This window comes from Epinephelus fuscoguttatus, linkage group LG5, assembly GCF_011397635.1.
Source record: "Epinephelus fuscoguttatus linkage group LG5, E.fuscoguttatus.final_Chr_v1".
Classification (NCBI taxonomy): Eukaryota; Metazoa; Chordata; class Actinopteri; order Perciformes; family Serranidae; genus Epinephelus; species Epinephelus fuscoguttatus.
This window is the reverse complement of record NC_064756.1, coordinates 44,567,906-44,590,468: the sequence shown is the minus strand read 5'-3', so window position 1 is coordinate 44,590,468 and position 22,563 is coordinate 44,567,906. Positions and strand designations below refer to the sequence as shown.

Below are 22,563 nucleotides of genomic sequence, written 5' to 3'. Positions count from 1 at the left end.
GCTGGGTGATTTCTCGCTTCAGCTCCAGTGATTGAATCTTGGCATTTTTATCGATCTTTTTCAGCAGGTCTTCCCTTAAGCACTGGATTGCTTCCATAGTGGTTGATGAGTTGGTGCTGCTAGCATGGTCTGGAGTTTTGCTAGCATTGGTGCCATTCTTAGCCTTAGCACTAGCTGAGGAGTGTTTCTGCTGAATTGAACTCATAGTCAGAGATTGGGCACAAAATCGAAAAAAGACTGTGGTTGAGAAAGGGTGTGTGTGTGTGTGTGTTAGTGTGAACAAACAAAGACCAATGGCTACCTGAGTCAAAGGCCGCATGGCCTACAGTTAAAAATGGTTGACCAGGGAAAACTACACAGAACATGACCAAATCAAAGATGGTCACTGAGAAGGGTGGGGAGGGAATCTTTCTGATGTGTTACATATGTGGTCTGTGTAGGAGGATGATTAATTTGATTAGTTTGCAAGACCCTGCATTAGCTTACTAACATCAACTTAGCAGTAGCAAAACCCAGTACTACCCAGTAACTTGACTACAAAGAAATCACAACAATAAAACCAACCGAGTAACATCATATCAATATATATATATTGAAAAAAGTTAAGCAGTTTTGCTTAGCCTGTGTTACTGTGCTAATATTAACTAGGTCCAGTTACCTTACCAGTCAGGTCATGAATAGAGTTGCTTTGTTGTGCTACTTGTTAGTCTGAACTATGGTTACAGTGCAGTCTTTGCTGTGCTGTATTCCAGTGGCACAGGTAGGAGGAGGAAACTGGTTGCTCTTTGTCCTTACAGAGTTAGCAGCTGGACGCTAACCTATCCTTGTTGCTCCTACCCAGATAGCAAACATACATCTGGCCGGCATCGGCCCGATGTATCAAGTTTAGATCATTAAGACGTAGCAGGGAGAGCGTTTGCTCATTGCCGATACGTCGCTGAGACGTCGGCCTTTAATCGAAAATGACCACCACACGATGTTCAAATGATCAATAAAAGAAGCTGCGCTCAGTGGGCACTCCTTCTATATTAATATTCATATGTGCCGTTAACTACAACCTTCATTCATTTATGTCGGACCTTTCAAACTACAAATATTTCACCATCCAATGTGAGGAATCACTGCTAACATTCAAAAATAGCTACAATAGCTACATTTCCACAAACAATATCTGATGGCGAGTCCACTTCTTCTGGCAGCCTGCAAGAGACAGAAAAGACGATAAGCATATAACTTCAAGACACAAATCCCAACTTCACTCCTGTATTTTTTTTTTTTTTTTTAGTATTTCAGCTGTCTTTTAGCCAGATTGAAGGCTTTGGGTCTGTCACTCTGCTTAATTTAGTGTTGAAACAGTTAAATAATGGGATCCAATAACTTCATTAACTGTTAACAGCAGCTCACCAATCAGTCCTTCATCTCGGAAAAACAGTGGTTTACTTGTAGCCACCGGGTCAGTTTGCTTTGCAGAGGAGGAGACCTCGACTGATAAATTGCCCATAAAATCACATTGACAACATACCGAATGCATCCTTAAACTTCACTATTTGACCTCCGCGGTCCTCTCCGCTCCTCTGACCTACACTTGAGCACCCGTTCTGGGATACACAGTGTCGGCCCGCCCGGCCTGACCTCCACGGTCCTCTCCACTCCTCTCACCCACACTTGAGCATCCGGCTGCGGTGGTCAGGCTGGGTGGGACCATAGGTGAGTGGATCCCAAGTCTTGAGCCCTGCCCGGGACCATGGGTGGGAGCTCCGGGCACTTCCACTTTAACCCAAAACGAGTGCTCACGATAACCAGATAAGCAGATAGCATCAACTTGGGAAAATAAAATGAAAACACCACAGATGTAGCCTGTTAGCTAACATGAGCTAAACTAGCTAACAGCTAATGAAAGATAACGTTAGCTGGTGGGGACCTGTGCTATATACACCCAGTTGTGCCTCGCCACTCACCAGGAACCTCTTTTAACGGACACAGAATAAACAACATAGCCATTTTCTGCCAATTTATTCCGATTAGTTTACCTGAAACTAACTGCGATGAGATGCTGCGACCTGCGAGCTCAGTTCCAAACAAAGACCGTGGAGATGAAATTGCGCCTTCCGTGGCCAGTGTAACAGAGACGTTTGATGAGCTGGGACAAAAGAGTATTACATTTAAAGATATCCGCCCACGCTTGTTAGACATTATAAATTAAGGGCCGATGTGTCACCCTTAGGCCAACGTCAGCCAGATGTATGTGTGCTATCTGAGTAGTTGCTTGTGATGTTAGCCTGCGGGCATTGTTGTAGCTGCTGGCGCTAACTTGTCTAGTCTCCTCTACCCTAATGCCTGGATTACACTACACGATATCAGCCCGAATATAGCCCGACGCAGCAACAAACAATCCAATCGTTTCTTTTTGTCATTCATGACTGCTCCTTTCACAGCCGTCATTTTGACCAATAGGAACATAGAGCGATATGCTGCCGTGGACAACTGTACCGCAACAACACCTCAGCCTTTTAGATATTTCCTCCAGGGATGTTATCACTAGAGAGTAAAAAGGGAAAAATGATGGGGTGAAACAGCAAAGGCACTTTATTAACCCGCTGAGTACTGCCATCAGCATCAAGTTACCAAACAATGTTACTTTTTCATAATGGAGACGGACATAAAGTACGAAAAATTAAAATATAGTGGCGGGGCTTTTACTTACCACAAGTGCAGAGGCTACCAGCTTCATTTGAATAAGACTACATTATAAATGGGCCATTATTATTATTTATCTGTATTTTTATATTTTTACTTTTTATGTGCTCCCGTTTACCTTGATAAAGTTAATGTATTGCACCGTCATTTCAAACTCAACACCCTCCTGTATCTGTATAAAGTTAAAAGCCCATTATAACTTTGGTGGAGAGAATCCCTTAATTTTCTAAAAAGGCTTTTATTGTGAAACATCTGCAGGAACTTGTGGAGGATTCAGTAGCCCCTTTTACACTGCGAGATTTTCCACGAATGTTGGGCCATTTTGCCGGCCAGCTGCGAGCGTTTAGACACACAGAGGCGGAATGGCGCGTTGATCCGAGGCGCCCAATTTTACACCTCGTAGGGTAGTCATATTGGCGGAACCCTTTTAGTTTAAACAGACTGAGACGGCCTTCCGTAACAGGAGGGGCTGTTAATGACTTGTGGGAGGAGCTGTTGATGATGCTGCACGTGTGAGCCACTGGCGGTGGATAAACAGGAAACAGCTGATAGCAGGAATTAGCGAGCAGCTAGTAGCAAGAGGGAAACACAAACCTGAAAGACACTGTAGAGATGAGCAACTGGGGAGACAAGGCATTGCGTGCCCTCCTTGCCCTCGCAAACGAAGAGGCCATTAACCGTCAGATGATAGGGATGGTAAAGAACAGGCTGACTTATGAGAGAATCACCGCCTGACTAACCGCGGCTTCCCTTCCACGTCACTGTTTATGTCACACGCTGAGCCACACATTTTGTTACTTGCTCACGCCCCCCATTGCCCCGAAAAAGGCGTATTCTGTATAAACAAAAGTAGGTAGGCGGCATTTTGCCGCACTCCCTGATTTTGTTTTTATACTGCCAATGCTGAAAAAAGACTGATTGGACTTTCCTGCAAATTTGCATAATTCTTATCTAAAAAGGGCTAGTGACTTGCATGTTTGCATGTAGCTCCTGCCATCTGGTGGTACTTTTTACGTTACTACAACAACATTTCAGCTGGCACATGAACAGCCACAGTGACTGAAATAAGAGTAACAATAATAAAAATAGGACAAAAAATTGTGTTGTCTGTCATGTCTGTCGGCCAAGTCACGGCATGATTTTATGACTCCACAATCACGTAATCTGACATAGTGACTGTCAGAATGGACAGAAATGTCATGTAGTGTGAACCAGGCATTAGAAGAGTTCAGTGTCTACTTTGAGCGGGTTATATGTGATGATCAGAGAGCCATGGTGGAGAGAGATATTGCTTTGTTACCTAATACAGCAGGGTGGTGAGTAAAAGCTGAAGATGGGCAGGCTGGTCCTTCTGCAGCAGTACCCTCCTTTGTGGAGATTCCAGAAAAGAAGAGCAAGTACATCAGGCGCTATGTTTTTGTTTAGCAGGGTTTTCACGCATAGGATGGAGGGAAGTTTCCATTCCATAATAAAGGTCCATCTTACCTCACAGAAATTAATGAATCATCTGTGGATACCAGAGATCCCAACAAATAGTTGGGATCTCAAAGTGTCAGGTCATCGCTGGCTGAACTCAGTATTTCTCCAGTGAGGTTATTTCCTGTCATTATATCCTGGAGGTTATGCCATTGCAGTTATCGGTCCACCAGTATAAAATTAGAACTTGATCATAGATGGACAGAAGGTTTTTGCCAGGAAAAGTGAAAAGACCACAAAATCTCCCCCAGAAAGAGGTCATTTTACAGCCATTTGTTTTTGATCTTGTAGTATGGCCTACAGTTTGGTGTGTCCTGGTGTTTCTCAGGAACACCTTGGAGAAGCATAATTAGTAATTACATTTTAGCAGAGACCACCTCCTTCCAGTCCTCCATTATGGTAATGGAGGCTTGGTTCATGTGGTGACAGGAACAGACATTTTTAGTAAGCCCCCCAATTATCACGGTTTACTTATGCATATCTCTCAATCTGTTTTTAGGATGGTGGCTGGCAAGGCTGAGCCAGCAATGCCAGGCAGACTCTATGTGCACCCTGATTCCCCTGCTACAGGAGCTCATTGGATGAGGCAATTGGTGTCATTTCAGAAGCTCAAGCTAACAAACAATCACCTGGATCCTTTTGGGCATGTGAGTACCTGCAGAGAATATTAGTGCTTTCTATAACTCAAGGAAAGGTTAGTGTATTTAGAAACTGTCGTGGATTTTTGACATTTAACTTACCAGTGTCATTGCTAAGATCCCAGCACATGGCAACACTTCTTAACTCAGATTTTCAATGGTGTCATTTAGAAATCTGTGGTTTACATCACATGAATCGTGGACAAAACCACTAGAAGAAAACCTACGACTTTAACAAGAGGTTGATGGTATGCTACTGGTTCAATGTAAAGAAAGCCAAACTGTTATAGAGATGAATCAAAGTATTGGACAAGTTGATGATGAAACCTGAATTGAATTGTAATCTATCCAATAGTTTCCCTTTGAAACCACTAAAATGTCCACCTCATGGTGATGCTAAAATGAAATTCAGGAGATCACCAAGGTCATAAATATTTATCCTGTGGGACACATTGTCTGTACCAAACACTTTTACCACGATGAGTATCTGTATCAAGTTTCATGGCAATCCATCCAATAGCTGAGATATTTCAGTCCAGCCCAAGATGGTGGAACAAACAGAAGACCAACATTGCCATCCACAGTGCAAGCATGGCTAAAAACAAGAAAAGGATCAGAGCAAATTAATGCCATTCCTGATGGTCTTTTCAAGTGGGCAAATGATGAGTGAAGTGTTCATCTGCCCTGCACTATACAATTAGAAAAATAGCCTACTAATCAATATATGATTTAATAAAGGGGTTCTAGATGTAATCCCTTTAGATGTAGAACTACAGGCATAAAGATAAACCACAGGTGAAACACTTATTTATTTCTAAAAGCTTTTGTGCCCCCAGGGCACTTTATTCATTTAGACTTTGTCTGTATGGAATACACCTCCTCCAACACTTCAATATGTTGTTGAAATTTTATGACTAGAGGGAACTCTGTTCAGCCAAAAATCCCACCCAGTGTCAGAAACATCAGAGTGAGAAGAAGCTATTTGTGAAACATGCAGCTGATGTGAAAAATTTTGTTGATACATGAGCAAACAGACAAAGCTGAAGGTGTTTTTCACAAGCAGATTTCTGAAAGGAGGGTTAAAAGAAACTCAGGAGGCAGAGTCTGCAGAGGGAGGTGAAGAGTGTGACTGTGGCAGTGCTCCCCAGGGGGACTCCGGGATAGCTTGTCTGAAGCCATTCCATCAATGGGGGGACTCATTAGGTTCATAACCTCTCAGATCAGTGGCGAGGCCTGCTGTCAGATTGAGTTGAGTGCCTGGCCAGTGATAAGGGCAAGTTATGAGGACAGAGTGAGTCTGAGGCCAGGCAGAGCCCAAATGATGCCTAGACCAGGAGGTGTGTAGTAGGGCAGGGCCTCATACCGTGGAGTGAAAGAACTCTGATTCTATGGAAGCACATTGCATTCACTGGATAAAAAAAAAAATTAGACACCTTATCTCGTAATTACGAGATCCTTATCTCGTAATTATGAAAAAAGATTTCATAATTACGAGATAAGGATCTCGTAATTATGAGATCAGGAAAGGTGCCACATTAGCCACTGCTTCACTCAGAACCACATACTGTACATACACGAAGGGGGGTTGGAACTACTGTAACCAGCTGCCACTCAGGTGGTGCCATCTTGACTATATTACACTAAGCAAGGACAACAGTGCGCACCGTATATATTTTGATCTATTTTATACTTCAGATTTATATTGTTTGGCATTAATTGGTGACAGAAAAGAACGAATTTCATTCTGCAGGGAAACATGTGTGCATATTGAATCTTGAATCTGTGTTTTATGAAGACCCTGTGTGCGCTCAGAGCTGTGGCACGGGGTCCTTCGCCTGTGGAACGAGTAACGTGACCACTAATTTGTCCCCAAACGAACGCATGTTTCTGTTAGGCCTATGTGTTTCACTAACGTTCTTTATGTATTATAAAGAATGTCAGACTAGCCAATCAGTGGCAGAGCTGGGCCAGAGTCACAAACAGTGCATTTCGACTGACACAGAACCAAATCATCAGAACACCGGCACGGTGCCGGTTCCTGAACCTAATTAAGTAGGCTACTTACAACGGCATGAAAGACAATCTGACATTCTAACTGTTGTTGGTTATTTCCTTAAAAAACTACAACTTTATTCTCGTAATATTATGATTTCAATCTCATTAAATAACGACTTTAAAGGGCCAGTGTGTAATATTTGGCAAGGTTTATTGTCAAATCTGAATCTGAATCTGAATATTCTACCCATTAATATGTTTATATAAGTGTATAATCGCTATAAAATAAAATTTGTTTGGTTTTCGTAGCCTTATAATCATGCTTTTATATATATATATATATATATATATATATATATATATATATATAGCAAGAGCCTTGCTTTAGAGAGGTCGCAAGAAGGAGGAGGAAACAGCAGAGAGTGTTAGTAGTAGTTCGTCGATGGAGAGTATTGAAAAGTTTTTTTAGTTATAAAGTTTGCGAATGGACCACACTTACCACGCAACAGGAGAGAATGAACCCAAACCATCATCTGCAAGGAAAAGAAGACACAACTTCACTCCTTGTGATGCACTCTCTGCGGCGCTTTTCCTCCTGATGATATATCTCCCCAATGATGGCAGCACCGAATCCCATTCTGTGCCGCCAAATGGGAGCGAAGGATTCAGCCTCTCTTCTCGCCCACTCAGTGTACTCCGGCTCAAACAGGTATGGCTCTGGGTCTGTGTTCGCTGCAAGAAACTCGCGTTCAAAGTCGTCCATTGCAGCTACTATAGTCTGGAGATATTGCTAGGCTAAATAAACAGCTGAGCTCTGTTTACAGGCTACGCTGTCAGTCAGTGTGCAGGCTGGAGATTGGTGGAGCAGAGAGGGGAGTATGTGTGTATGAAGTGTGTGTGTTTTGCCAGAAGAGTCAGAGTTTGGGATGGAGTCTTTTACCCCCTGGAGTGTTACCGGAGTTTTTGGAGTGCTCAAATAAACTGGCCTTTTTCCTGAGTGCTACTCCGGTCTCCTGCTCGAGAGGGATTCATTACAATATCGTAACATGGTTTAGATTTCTAAATAAACATTTACCTCGTTGCTAGATAGACCTACTCCTGAAAAACTCGTGTCTGCGCGAGGGTTTTTGTCCCTACGAGGCCACCGTCATTTACCCGATGGGAGGGGTGAGCGAGTGAGCCCCACAATTTTACACACTGGCCCTTTAATCTCATAATTCGACTTTATTCTCGTAGCCTAATATTATGACTTTTTCTCAGTTATGACTTTATTCTCGAAATCTCCGATTTTTTTTTTCTTCAATGTGGCCCTAATACTCTGTCGTACCCTAATACTCCGTCGTAATTTCCAATATATATACACATTATAATAATGATACGGGATATAGTTGAGATGGCACCACCCGAGTGGCAGCTGGTTACAGTAGTTCCGACCCCCCTTCGTGGATGTGCAGTATGTGGTTCTGAGCAAAGCAGTGGCTAATGTGGCACCTTTCCTGATCTCATAATTACGAGATCCTTATCTCATAATTGTGAGATCCTTATCTCCTAATTACAAGATCTTTTCTCATAATTATGAGATAAGGTGTCTAATTTTTTTTTATCCAGTGAATGCAATGCGCTTCCGTACTGATTCAGTACAAATTATGCGCATTACTGAACAAGCAAATTCAACTACAGTTCTCACTTTACCTTAGAGGAACTGCCCTTTATGGCAGTACAACTTAACAAGTACATTTTACCAAATTGAGAATTCCTGAATTTAAGGATTCCTGAATTCCTGTTTCGGGATTGAAACCCTGTCAAGTCTTTGAAAATCTCTGGTCTACAGAGTGTAGTCCCATTGTAGAGTGCTAGGTTCTCTCGCTGCAGAATAAATAGTTTCTAAATAGTAGAAAATAGTTCTATTGTCAATACTAAAGGTCTATAGACATTTATTTCCAAGTTCCTTCAAATACATAACAGTCATTCTTCTCTACAGTGTACAGTGTACAGTGTCTACAAAGCTCTCACCAACTATTTTCGTGTCTTAACAATGGACCTGCTCAGCATCAGCAATACAAGCTTTCCTCTGTTTACTGATAGCAAACAAATATTAATGACCTGGTATAGATTTGCTGCTGTTAGCCAAGAGATGTTGAGAGCAATCTCCACTTATATGGAGCTGATTCGTTTCATATACTACTGATAGGGTGGTATCTTCACAAACGACAGTCCAGAGTAATTGATGTTGATCATTAACCCCTTCCTAACATGGTACTATGGTTAATTAGCTCAGTATCCCCAAGAATGGCATCCATATTGGGCAATACAGCCCTTTATGATTTGTACCCATTGCCGTGGGTCATTACCATTGCAGGAACAGTCATTACCATTGCAGGAAATATTATGTCTTTAATGAGGCAATGCTGAAAGGGTGTGGAGGTTTGGGTTGGTTGAAGGATGTATAGACTGGAATTTAGCCCTGTTTCCACCAAACACTTTTGGTATGGTACCTTTCAAACCAAAAGTTGCCTTCAGACATGGTACCCAGGCCTTAGCGTTTCCACTGCAAACAGTACCCTTAAATGTGGGTAGGGTTGTTGTCACTCACTGCTTTGTCCAACACTCACTGTATTTCCTCATTACCGGTGACACAGATGAAAGTCTGCACCTCGTTTATCGTCCACAGAACGAGGGTGCAGGCAGACATTTTCAGAACAAAATAAAACAGGCTGCAGTGAGAGTCTCTCTCCATGGGATATTTAAAAAAGGGGGTTTGTGCATTTAGTCCTTCTAAGGCAAGCTCGGGGGTTTAGTGTTGCTGTAGCCCGACACTACACAACCCTTTTTTTTTCTCCATGTGAGGATAAGAATATATATGCAGTTCACATAATCTGGCTGAAATTATTATATATAAATGCTTGAAGATCCACCCATTACTACGAGTGTATGTCATATAAAAACTTAAGTAATGGTCAAAGTTGTGACATGGAATATTTAAGGTGTGTTGATTGATTCACGTTGTGATCTCATGAAGTTATTTTTTCTCCGACTCCAGCTGCTGCAAGAGGCAGCAAAACATCCTTTCATTTTATAGTTACAGTCTACTAATAAAACTCTCCACGGTATAAACAGTGGTTACATGAGCTTCAAAACCAGCCACAACTCAGCCCTGAGAAGAGTGACCATCCGTTATTGACCAGTCAGTGGACTGCAGTGTTCACAGCTCCACCTTTTAGTACCAGATCTGTGTGCTAGGTACCCCAACAGAAGAGTGACCAAAAATGGTAACGGTACAGAACGGTTCCATTGGAACCATCCACAACATTTCACAGTGGAAACAGAAAAGAAGGTGTACCGAAATTAACTGGACCATACTGTATTTTTTTTTTTTTATTATTATTTATTTATGTGTCATACACCAGTGAAGGTGCCCAGCCTATAAGGGCTTACAAGACACAAATTTCATAATCAAAGCCAGCAAACATAATCAGCAGAGTACAAACAAAACAAACAACGCAGATTATACATTTCAAATAGAATTCACACAAATAATTCATTCTTTCCTAATTTCCAGGCACTTTTTATGAAGGTAGCTATAGTAAAAACCTCTTCTTGTCATGAACTTTGGCACAGAAAAGGCAGGGCTCAAATGCATGACTCAGACCGGTTACACACAGTAAAACAAGGTTTATTTCAGGCAGCGGTATATACACAAGGAAGCTGTACAAACCAGGCAGAGGTATCCAAGACGTGAGGCAAAAAGGCAAGGTCAAAAACAGGCAAGGATTAAACACACTATGACTATGACTGAGGAAAAACGCTGGAACGTGAGCAGTGAGCATCGACGAACTGGCAACGAGACAAGACACACGGGGGAATATATGCAGGGCTGATGGGGAGTGATTAGACACAGGTGCGGGAGACACAATCAGGGATCAGGTGCACACAGACGGGGAGGGGGCAGGGCAGACAGGAACCTGGAACAGAGACAGCGGTGAGTGATCACAAAATAAAACAGGAAGACAAGACATGAAACATGAGGGAGAAAATAAAATGCTTAACAAACAGTGGAACATGACACTTCTCTGAAAAACCATTCCGACTTAACCTCATCCTCAGTCCAAAACAACTCAGGCTTCACATTCTGCATTTTCAGAAATAAAAGCTGCCTGGCTTCATCATATAGTGGACAATGAAACAGAAAGTGTAGTTCATCCTCAATTACATTTAAATCACACACAGTACAGAGTCTCTTTTCCTCAGGTACAGAGTTAAACCTTCCTACTTCTATAGCCAGAAGGAGAATCCCAAATTTCAACTGGGCACATAGAGATCTTCTGGATCTATCCAGGGGTAAAGTCACATATGGTTCTGGACAATAAACATTTTTCAACTGACAGTAAGTTCTGAGTTTTGGTTTAAACCAGATGTCATTGGCCCATTTTTCTTTATACTCAAGGAATAACTTATGCTTCACAAAACTGACACTACATCGCAGACCATTTGTGAAGATGTGTTGTTGATCAGCTTCATTAAAGATAGCGTTCATTTCACTACACTTTAGCTATTCTACCCTCTGGCATAGAAGACAGACGATTCCAGAGCCTCAGCATTTCCCCCTTCTGCTTAATTAAGCAGGGTTCCCAACCCATATCGCCTTGGAGTGCAAACACAGGTATAAATTTGTACTGCTACTACTGTACTGCTTGGTGGAAAGGGGGCTTTTGTCTCTTCACAGACCTTTAATCAATAATCACCTTTTAATTAACCGTAGCCACAATCTTTTCCCTAATTTTAAAGGTATACTATGCAGCATTGTCTGTTAGTTTGTAAACACCCTCACCAGCAAAACTGAAGTGAAAGCCAAATCCAGATTCACTTTTGTTTGCTGTTTTGCCTCACTATATTTGCATGTTTTTTTGTTTGTATGTTTGTTTGTTTTTCCCCGGCACTGTGTCTCCTGGATGCCTACTATTTATGATTTGGTACCTGGTCGCTACCATTTTGTAAAGCCCCAACCTCACCAGTGCACTGTGGGGGTGCACGCCCATTAACATCCTGAACAAAGAAAATAGTAAATAAATATCTAAAAATAATCATGCCTAAATGTCTTTATATCAGGGAAGATGAAAGCATATACCTTCTTTAGCTCTTTACTGATATGAGAAAGGTTTCCCTGATTACTACTTTCAGACACTAATCCAAGAGTCTCCAGTATCACCCTCAAACAGCAGCCAGACAGCAGAGCAGACAAAGGTCAACAGAGAGCCTCTAGTGAACCAGCCAATAGCTTATCTGTGTCTCCAGCCTGCCTGTGAGCACGGGTCCATTTGGTGTTCAACCTGACCCTAGCTTCCTATGACCTGTTCAACCTTTGCCTCTCTTTGAGAGCCCCCTGGAGGAGAAAGCTCCAAAGGAGAGTGTCTGGCAAATGGGAAGGGGAGCTGAAGTGTAGATCTTGATGCTTATCAGCACTGACAGAGCTGGACAAGTAATGACCCTGCCCTACTGTTGCTAATGCTTCACTGGGCACAGCATTTGGCTGCGGAGAGTGGACTGATGCTAGTAAGCTGACCTGCAGCCACCCAAACTACCTAAACACTAAGCATGTTCAGCACATGCTACCTGCTATACTAATATACAACACATTTAGATTCCAGATCAAGTGATATGAAGATGAAAAATGTAAAATGCTCGCTGAACTTATTAATTCTAACAACTTTGCACTTGGAAAGCTCAGTTCCAATGAGGAATTCAGCAACAGATAGTAACAGGCATGGTATACTATGCGCACGGGATAGATTAGCTAACAATATTAAAAAAGATAATTCACCCTATCAAGCTAACTACTTGGCTAACACAGTAATAGAGAGAGGCATAAACACACCCATTACAAATAGTTTGGTCTTATGGCATGGGTTTAGGTATGTCAGATGAGTTGTGCACTGGCCCAGGGAGAATTTACTTGCATGTTTTAATTCCAAAATAGTTCAAGCACAATAGAAGTTGTTCAGCTGCCCATAAATTTCCACCATGCGTTGTAAAAAGCAGTAAGCATAGACCGGTGGCAATGTTCCCCTTCACAGAGTCACAGATTGTGATGCCCACTCCCCCTCCATAAAAATTCTGTGAGGGCTCAGGGTTGTGCCACAGTGACATCAGCAAGTGCAAAAAGTGCATAATTTTACAGCATGTTACACTCATCTAACTTTGAGTTTTAACACTGAATGAACATTATTATTGATATCTATTGATGAGTTATGGTTCTATTATACACAGAGATAATATGCTGAGGGTAAAAAGTAGTAGCATTTACCAAAATACCAAATTACCAAAAAGCTGATGTGATATTTTGTTTTGTTTTACACTGTTAAGTAGGGCGGCAATAACCTGCGTCTGAAGGGACGTGGCTTGGGGACCAGAGGGTTCCTGCTTCAAGTCGATGGAAGTATGTACAGGTAGCTGGAGAGGTGCCAGTTCATCTCCTGGGCACTGTCAAACCCCCAACTGCTCGGAGCACATGACTATGGCAGCCCCTCCATAACAGCCCTCTCGACATCAATAATGCATGTCTATAGGTCCTGTGTGTACATGTCTGTATTTTGGGCCTTTGTGTGTGTGTGTAACAAGACAGTAAAAAAACTGAATTTTCCCAATAGGAAAACCGCAAAGAAATAAAACCATGCAATTATACAACAGTCATCCAAGGTTAAAAGGGAAGAATAAGTAAATGTATCAATCAGTAATTAATCGAGTAATAATTTAAAAAAAACATAAATACAAACACACAATTAAGAATTTTGAAACAGATAGCCGCCAGTTATAGGCTATGTTAAAAAGGTGTGTTTTGAGTCTTCGTTTAAAACTGTCCACTGAGCCAGCAAGTCTAATATTTAAAGACAGGGTGTTCCATATTTTTGGGGCGTACCAGCTAAAAGAATCATCCCCAAAGGTTTTTGTACTGACATTAGGAACAGATAAAAGGGCAGCTGCAGAGGAACTCGGGCTTCGTGGAGGGACATAAGGTGATAGGCAATCTATTATATAGGAGGGGGTGAGGCCATTAAGAGCCTTAAAAACCAAAAGGACTTTAAAATCAATTCTAAAAGATACTGGGAGCCAGTGTAAGTCATGTAAAATAGGAGTTATATGGTCTCTCTTTTTAGTTTTTGTTAAAACCCTGGCAGCAGCATTTTGAATATTGATTATTCATTTGGCCCTTTTCATGGCAGACATTTTTAAATGTCATATCAGGAAAAGCTCAACATTGATGATTACCACATTCCATGTATTTGTTCTAGTTCAAGGGCATACATATGTATGCTTGCTTACTAGGTAGGTCTGCTACCTAGTAAGGCCTCCAACTAATAGAAGTATTCATGGGATGTTGTGCAGTTCATTTTCAAGCACTTTTTATGACTTTTTAAATGTGTTGTTCATCATTATCATGAGCTTTTTAATTATGACCCAGGTCCATAACTCATATTGTAATCTCAATGTTGATTGGCAGTGGATATAATCTAGTCCACTGTATAGTGATTTTATAAACCAAATAAACCTAACCTAATAAACAAGGGGCCAGTTAGAATAACAGCCCATTTTGCTGAAAGGTAACAGCAAAATGGGCTGGATTCTGGAGTGCAAGAGCAATATCATGTGTAATGTTCTGCCTGATGTATGTGGTGCCATGGGTTGGAGGACTTGTTTGGTGTGTCCCAACCTATCAGAGCATACCATAGCTGTTTAGCGGATTTTTTTTATTGTCAGTACATCAAGGACTGTAGAATTTCAACTGTGTAATTTAGTTACCTGTTAAGACAGTTAATGTTTTTTTTTATAAGCCAGTGGTGAAAAAAAATGTACCTCACCATACTGGCTGTTAATAGGCCGTTGCTATAAGAAGTTAAAAATGAAATGTTTTTTCCCTCTCTTTGCCCTCCTAGATCATTTTGAACTCTATGCACAAATACCAGCCCAGACTGCACATAGTCAAAGCCGATGAAAACAACGTCTTTGGATCCAAAAACACTGCTTACTGTACTCATGTCTTTCATGAGACAGCCTTCATCTCTGTTACTTCTTATCAAAACCACAAGGTACAGCCACTCTCAACATGATACAGTGTACTACATTCACTTAAAGTTAATGCAATATTCCTAGTTTTACAAATATAAAGTAACACTTGTTTATGTTAGTGCTTAATTTTTTGAAAGAAGGGGATTACACTCTTTATATTTCTGTCTGACTGTGAATCATGTTTATCTAAACTGGAGAGACTGAAGCAGTGGTTCTCAACCTTTTTTGTGTAAAGGACAACTTAAAGGGATAGTGCACCCAAAAATGAAAATTCAGCCATTATCTACTCACCCATATGCCAATGGAGGCTCAGGTTAAGTTTTAGAGTCCTCACATCACTTGTGGAGATCCAAAGGGAGGGGGGTAGCAACACAACTCCACCTAATGGAGGATTATGGCGCCCCAGATTCAGACGTCCAAAAACACATGATTGAAACCACAAAATATCTCCATACTGCTCGTCCATAGTGATCCAAGTGTCCTGAAACCCCGACATAAAAAGTTGTTTGGAAGCAGTATGGAGATATTTTGTGGTTTCAATTATGTGTTTTTGAATGTTTGAATCTGGTGCGGCGTAAGCCTCCATTAGGTGGAGTTGTGTTGCTACCCCCTCTCCCCTGGGATCTCCGGAAGTGTTGTGAAGACGCTTAAACCTCACCTGAGCCTCCCTTGGCATATGGGTGAGTAGATAATGGCTGAATTTTCATTTTTGGGTGCACTATCCCTTTAACTGATACACGTCAGAGCCCATGATTTCACTTTAGAGACCTCCATCTGAAAATATTTTGGTTGTCAGATGATTAATACCAGAATTCTATGTTATCAACTACAGCTGAAGAGATAACCGTGGAGGAAGTGAAACCTATGATCAGAATAGTCACTGTTATGGCTCTCACATTGGGTTCACTTCAAGGAGTGATAATAAACTATTCCTCCATTTTATGGAGGACCCCTGGAACTCCATCAAATACCCTGGTTGAGAACCACTAGTTTAAAGGGTAGTACATTTTTCTAGGTGTAGAATAAGTTGATAAAAATGTAGTTATTAAGGATGCATTAGAGTGCATAGGTGGTGCTCCTGTCCCCCACAGCAAAGAACCTAAGGTTGAAAATCGTCAGTGTTGCTGGAATTGCTTTTCCTATGGTTTGGTTTATACCAAATAGAATGTGATCTTAAATAAAACATCATGTTCCCAGATCACCCAGCTGAAGATTGAAAACAATCCATTTGCCAAAGGGTTCCGGGGTAGTGAAGAAGGAGATCTGCGCATTTCAAGACTACAGGGGTACGTTCACACAAAACAGAACCAGCAAAGTAAAGCTGAACCTGTAGCACACTGGAAGTCTCTCTTAAATATAAGCTCTTTAGGAGCTTTGTTTGTGAATGGATATAAAAAAAGATATTTCACCACCTTGAAAGACTGTGGAACTGCAAACATGGCAAACTGATTCCTTTTCTCATCTGTTGTTGCTCCTGATGTATAGGAAAGAATATCCAGTGATTTCAAAGAACATGGTTCGCCAGAGGCTCATCACCTCACATAGTCACCTTGCAGGGAAGCTTGGAGCAGGAGTTCACACGGGGCACCCTCAAGTCCTGTCCTCTTATCAGTATGAGAATGGGGTTCCTTTGTCTAACTCAGACCCCCAAGATCTTATCTCAAACCACTTCCCCCAGAGCAGAGATCCCAGCCTCCTGTACCACTGCTTCAAACACAGAGGTATGTTTTTAGCCTCTGCTGTGTATGCCATTCTACAGAATCATTTAAAAGAAACTATGCTATTAACGTTTTTCCTTTGCAGATAATACCCGACACCTAGAACTTGGATGTAAGCGGCCATATCTGGAAACATCATCTGCGGTCTCAGAGGAGCATTATTTTCGTTCAGCTACCTCATATGAGTCGCCTTTACGGTCTCATCCATACTGCACTGAGGCAATAACTTCAAGAGAAGCTTGTATGTACAGTGGTATGGAAACAGAGTCTGGATCTAGAGCAGGGGACCCAGATGACCTGACCAACACCTCCTCAATAAATTGCAACATGTGGGCTACAGTGCAGCCCTACCCACGTTATAGCGTGGACGGTGTCCCGTACCAGCGTTTCACTGCTCACTTCACCAACGCTGCCACAGTCACACCTGTTTTACCACACCCCACATCATCCATGGGGTCACAACCACAGGCTGACTTAGGAGTCTACAACTCAGCTACCGTCCAGCGAGGTCTGCCTGTCATAACTCCTTCATCCTCCTCTTCATCCTGTTCTCCAGCCGCTCCAGGATCCAGAGATAGGTCAGGCCATCCAACTATGTACCACAAGAAGCCAGAGTCACCACTCCAGCCTCACCGAGATTTCTCAGCCTATCCCACACAAGGCAATATATCCATCCGGGATCCATCCTATCAGTACCAAGTGGGGCTGAGTAGCGCAGGGACTCACTGGACTGACAGCTAATGTGGACATCTGGAGAACCCAGTTTTGTCTAATATACAAGTCTGAAATTAATCAAGGTTCAAAACCCCACTATGGGCTGCACATGCCAGGCAATGATAATGAACTATAGCTTTGATTAGTGCCAAATTGCACTCCAAAGCCATTTACGTCCATGCATTCTCAATGAAGCACGGTTACATACAACACTGTAAATGGTGAGCAGTGGCTGACCTCTTCTTTACTTGTGCAGATGCATAGCATATGTGCAAGCCTGTGATCAGATAGGGTGGTTTTCTAATGTTAAAATGCAAAGTGCAGACTTGAGCAGCACTGATAAGTCAGTGAGGCGTAAGCTCAAGGGCACAAGATGTGTTAATCTGACACAAAGTCTGAGTTCTTGGAATAAGAATAAGCATACTTTTTCAATAAATGAATAAGGGAAAATCAACTATTGTTGTTGTCCTCCACCACGAGAATGAGAGGAATAGGTATTTAAAATATGAGTAGGCCCACATTATATATAATACATACATATATATATATATATATATATATATATATATATATATATATATATATATATATATATATACTGTATATATGTATTATATAGAAAACTAAGCACTGATGGTTTTAGAATTTTCTGCAGAGCTCCACCTAGATAGAGGATGTTAAATGAATAAGGCTAGAATTATTTTGTATGTTTCATATTGTCAATAAAATCCAATGAAAAGACCAAAACCAACAATATGTAACACCATCTGTCAATCATTCTAACTCTACCTCTGTCTGTATGACTCATCCACAACCCCACCGGGGAGAAGATGTAAACCTTAAACTTGGGTCACAAATATACAGTTTCATAACTCAACACATGTCTCAGCAATTTCATAACTGTAGTTTTGGGCAAAAACAAACATTATAGGTTGGGAACTGTTTTCAGCTGCTGACTAATGTGAGCTAGTTCAGGCAGTCAACTCAAGTCCAACACTTCACTTACCTCAGATACTGCTCTCATTGCAACATATATCCATCATACCATTTTAATCGTGGCAGTGTGCTTAAGTTGTCAGGGCTCGGCTCACTCTTATACAGGAATTTCGGTGTGGCTAAAATGGGCTTGTTCAAGTCTGAGTAAAGCAAAATAGATGACAGAACAGCAATTTGGGGTTCAGTATCTTGCTCAAGGATAGTTGACAGGGATGCTTGACTGGAGTAGCTGGGGATGGAACCGCCAATCTTGGAATTGGAGGATGACCTGCTCTGCCTTTGAGCCACAGCTGCAGCGATTTCTGTCTGAACACATTATACATGTTAGAAAATACTTGAAAACGTGAAAAGACTGGGAACTGTGCAGTACTGAATTGTTAGAGTCAGATCATTAAACTGTTTATCATCGTTTTTGTGTACAGGATTTTTTTGGGTGGGACTAAAATCCTGCTTGGCAACACACTAGATCCATCCTTATAATCACCCCTCCTCTATTATGTAAATACTACGCTACAACTGACATTAGAGCGCATAGTATCAGCGTGGTTTCCTTTGCCCACTGTGTGTGAGCTGCAAGTTTGCTACGTCCCACAAGCTCTCTGAGCCCTTTCAGTCTAATACATATATGAATAAACATCTCTGTTAAATGTCACAATCATATAAACACAAGGAAAATAGCCATCACTAACGTACCTTTTAGTCTGGCTGAATAAGCTACCTGGCTGCCAACAGGTCCTGCTCATGGTTGTGGGTGTGTGCCTTGTGCTAATGTTAGCTGCCAAATGAGAGGCTATAGCCACGCAGCAGCTTTCATGCTGACTGTGCAACCATGTGTGTGCTGCTGGCCTGGGTGCTACGGAGAGTGTGTACCTGTGCAGCAGCTCGTCCTCCAGCTCATGGGCCGTGTCTGTTACTGTGCTACTGGGTTAGCTGCTGAAGAGAGTCTGTAGCTGTGCGCTGACTAGTTCTTTGGCTCAATGTGGTTTTATCCACCATTGTTTCTTACCATCATCCTCATAATTCACAGCGAAACCGAAGTGACTCCAAACACCTAAAGGTAATCAGAGGATCTTCTATTTCAAGTCTGGTAATGGCATTAAAGACCGTTTGTAACCATATGCTGTAAAGCCCTGTGAGGCAAATTATGATTTGTGATATTGGCCTTTATAAATAAAAATTAAATGAATAAAAACATATCACCAAGGTAGCGTCGTACCAAATGGTTCAATATGACGTGTATTGTTACACCTCCAGATTTTAAAAAGTTATCAAAGCCAAGCTCCTTTGAGTTCTATTTATACCCACGTGCTAAAAATTGATTTGCTACACCCTGATGTATAGGGTAAAAGTCTATTAAGTCTACTGCAGAGTAAAATGGATCATATCAGAATATAACAGACATAAAAGTTGATTCTGCGTACACTAGGAATTGTATGCACTAAGACTTTGGATCAGCTAGCTATGTAGGCCAGTCTTTTGCCATGACGTACATACAGGGCAATTCAATCAAGTAAAAGGCGCACAAAGAAAATCCATTGTGAGAGTTGTTTGTGCATGGGTCTCATTCAAAACTTAGTAACAACACTTTCCACAGGTCTATGCTATAGTATTGCGTGATACTAGCACTAATCTAAAGAAAACATCTTGTTGTAAGTGTAAGACTAAGCCATACTACTGTGGTTGTTCGTCAAAGCTTGGCTCCAAACTCATGACTTCAAACAATATTCTAGTGAAATGGGACGGCAACTAGATGCAGGCTTACAGAACTCCTGTTAAGCTGGGTGAGTACTGGATAAGAGAGCTTCACACAAATCCCACTCCACTTGCTTGGAAAAAAGTCCTTGCACGACTGCAAATACAAAACAGCCTGAGCAGGCAAATACGAAACAGCCTGAGCAGGCAGGAAAGCTGAAAGACAAGGCTCTCTGTAGCAGCACATACAGTAGAGTTTGAACTTGACAAGTAGAGATTCGATGGGATCTTATGGTGATCTCTCATGCAATTGTGCATTGTCCCTTTATTTTATGCCATGAGAACATTTTCTGATATACTGAAAATTTTTGCACACCTGATAAACATTTTCAAGCATGACCAACATTGTACTAAACTACATTACACATTTAAAATGAGATGACAATTTTTGGTCCTTGAGGCATATTATAGCATTTTCACATTTAATTCGTTCTGTATAGATTTTATGATTGTTATATCATGAACAAGCTGTTAAATAAGGCCATGTTAGTTAGTTTGTTTTTATTTATACAGGAGAATGAGCATACCCTAAAGAACATACATACATAATGAAGTTTTATAACTAAGTTTGGGAATAAAGACTGCGCCTCAATCTCGTCCATTTCCGCATCAAAACTTTTTAAGCACACCTTATCCGTTTCCCTCCCCTATGACTCCGTTCTCACATGACCCGTGTCAGACGAGTACAACGAAGAGAAAATAGCTTACCTTCAAGCATGGACCAGGAACTCACTCCAAATACCTCCGTCAGCAATCTTTTTGACGAAGATCAATCTCTTGAAGTCCCTGAATCCTTTCCATCTTCTCGCATTCAGTGCCACCAGCAACACCGGTTGCGCTCGTAAATTCACATTGCCTGACATCCCCAACATTAATCCTCTGACAACTCCAACATCATTGGTCCCTCGCCTTCCAGCAGCCCAAGGGGAGGATCCCGTATTCTGTGTCGTCCCCTCCAGACGCCTCTCGCCTCACACTTGCGGTCCAGCCACTCAAAAGACAGAAGTAGCCACCCGGAGTAGTATTCACCATGGCACCACTCCAACCCGGACTCAAACATATCCAATTGGACAGTCGTTCACTTAAAGCATGCCCTCTCTGAACAAAATATCCCTTTCCACCACTCCAACAGGAAAGCCAGACTTTTCAAGCGGCTCATCAACTCCCAGCAAAACGTCATTCTCCACACTTCGACACCACTTCCGGGTTCCCGACACCCCACTCACCCCCATGCCGATGAGGTCATGACGCAATCCAGAGACGCCAGGGAAACTTTGCCCCCCACATCAGCCCTCTCTGAGGGCCAGGTCGTATCTACCATACAACCTCCCCCCGTTCCAGCACTGTCTTCTTTCCCTCAAGTGTCACAAAATACCCGAGCACATGCATCCCTCCATCCCAGCATGCTTTCTTCTTCTCTTGCTCCTACTTTTCCTATGCCATCTCAGCTCTACCCACATGGATATCAACTATCCCAGCCACACAAAGCGCTCCAACGACCGCGACCCATGGTAGTATCAAGAGCCAGAACTCACTGTTTCCTATAGTTCCTTCTCTTCCCCCTCCCCTTCCCCATCACTCACATGTACCTAACCTTGGCAATTCCACTTCTAATGCATCCCTTTTTTCCCACAGCTCCACACGTAGCCAGTTCCAGCGCTTTTCCCACATATCCCCCTCCGTCTCACAGCTTCACGTTAGCCACACTTTACCCCCAGTCCACCTAGCTGCATCCACCCAACCATCCCCCGTGTCACCCACACCTAGGCAACAGATTCTTTCTGGTAATTACACTGATCTTGCTCAGCTATTACCTAAATCCACATGCAGGTCAGAGCTGAACGACTACTTGTCTCTGATTCTTGATCTGGCCTCACTCCAAGCATCACTGCCTACCGAGAAAATTCAACAGATTTCACTGCTCATTTCCAATTTCATTCTTGCCCACACATGCACCAAACGCCAACTCTTTCGCTAGCGGCTGCTAGGCCACCTCAGCTACACCATCCGTATAATTCCCAAAGGTCGATCCTTCTTGTCACACCTCCTTTCCATCACCGCATCTGTTCCATCTCTCCACAACCAAGTTTTGCTTGAAGAACCATGCAAAATGGAACTTAAAGTGTGGCACCAGTTCCTCACCTCTGTCAATCTGTTTCTTTTACGACGACTACATCACCAGGCTAGAAGACATCCAGCTCTTTACAGACACAGCCCCTTCATTGGCTTTGGCAGCTACTACGGCAGCAGGTGGTTCCCCGTCAAATGGCCACCTGAATTGTCATCCCTTACTTCTTCCTTTACCATCTACAAAATGTATCAGGTCGTCATTGCAGCCATTCTTTGGGGGCATGGTCTAAGAAGACCATTGCCATCTACTCCAACAACAGTGCTGTCATAGACATCATTAACAAAGGACGTTCTTATTGTCCACACATCATGCATTTCATGCGGAGGCTCACCCTCATTTTAGCCCAGCACCAATTCATTATCCGAGCCACCCACATTCCAGGTCA

At 42.1% G+C, this 22,563-nt stretch overlaps 1 protein-coding gene across 3 annotated transcripts in view; it reads left to right on the top strand.

The window, feature by feature from the left end:
- Nucleotides 1-17,865, top strand: part of tbx4 (T-box transcription factor 4) — a 43,859-nt gene extending 25,994 nt beyond the window's left edge. For all 3 annotated transcript variants that reach the window (XM_049576770.1, XM_049576768.1, XM_049576769.1), the window contains exons 5-9: nt 4,673-4,820; nt 14,735-14,887; nt 16,065-16,153; nt 16,353-16,588; nt 16,671-17,865. In XM_049576770.1, the coding sequence (XP_049432727.1) occupies nt 4,673-4,820; nt 14,735-14,887; nt 16,065-16,153; nt 16,353-16,588; nt 16,671-17,326 (1,282 nt within the window). In that variant the 3' untranslated portion in view covers nt 17,327-17,865. The remainder of the gene's footprint in view (nt 1-4,672; nt 4,821-14,734; nt 14,888-16,064; nt 16,154-16,352; nt 16,589-16,670) is intronic.
- Nucleotides 17,866-22,563: the final 4,698 nt, after the last annotated feature.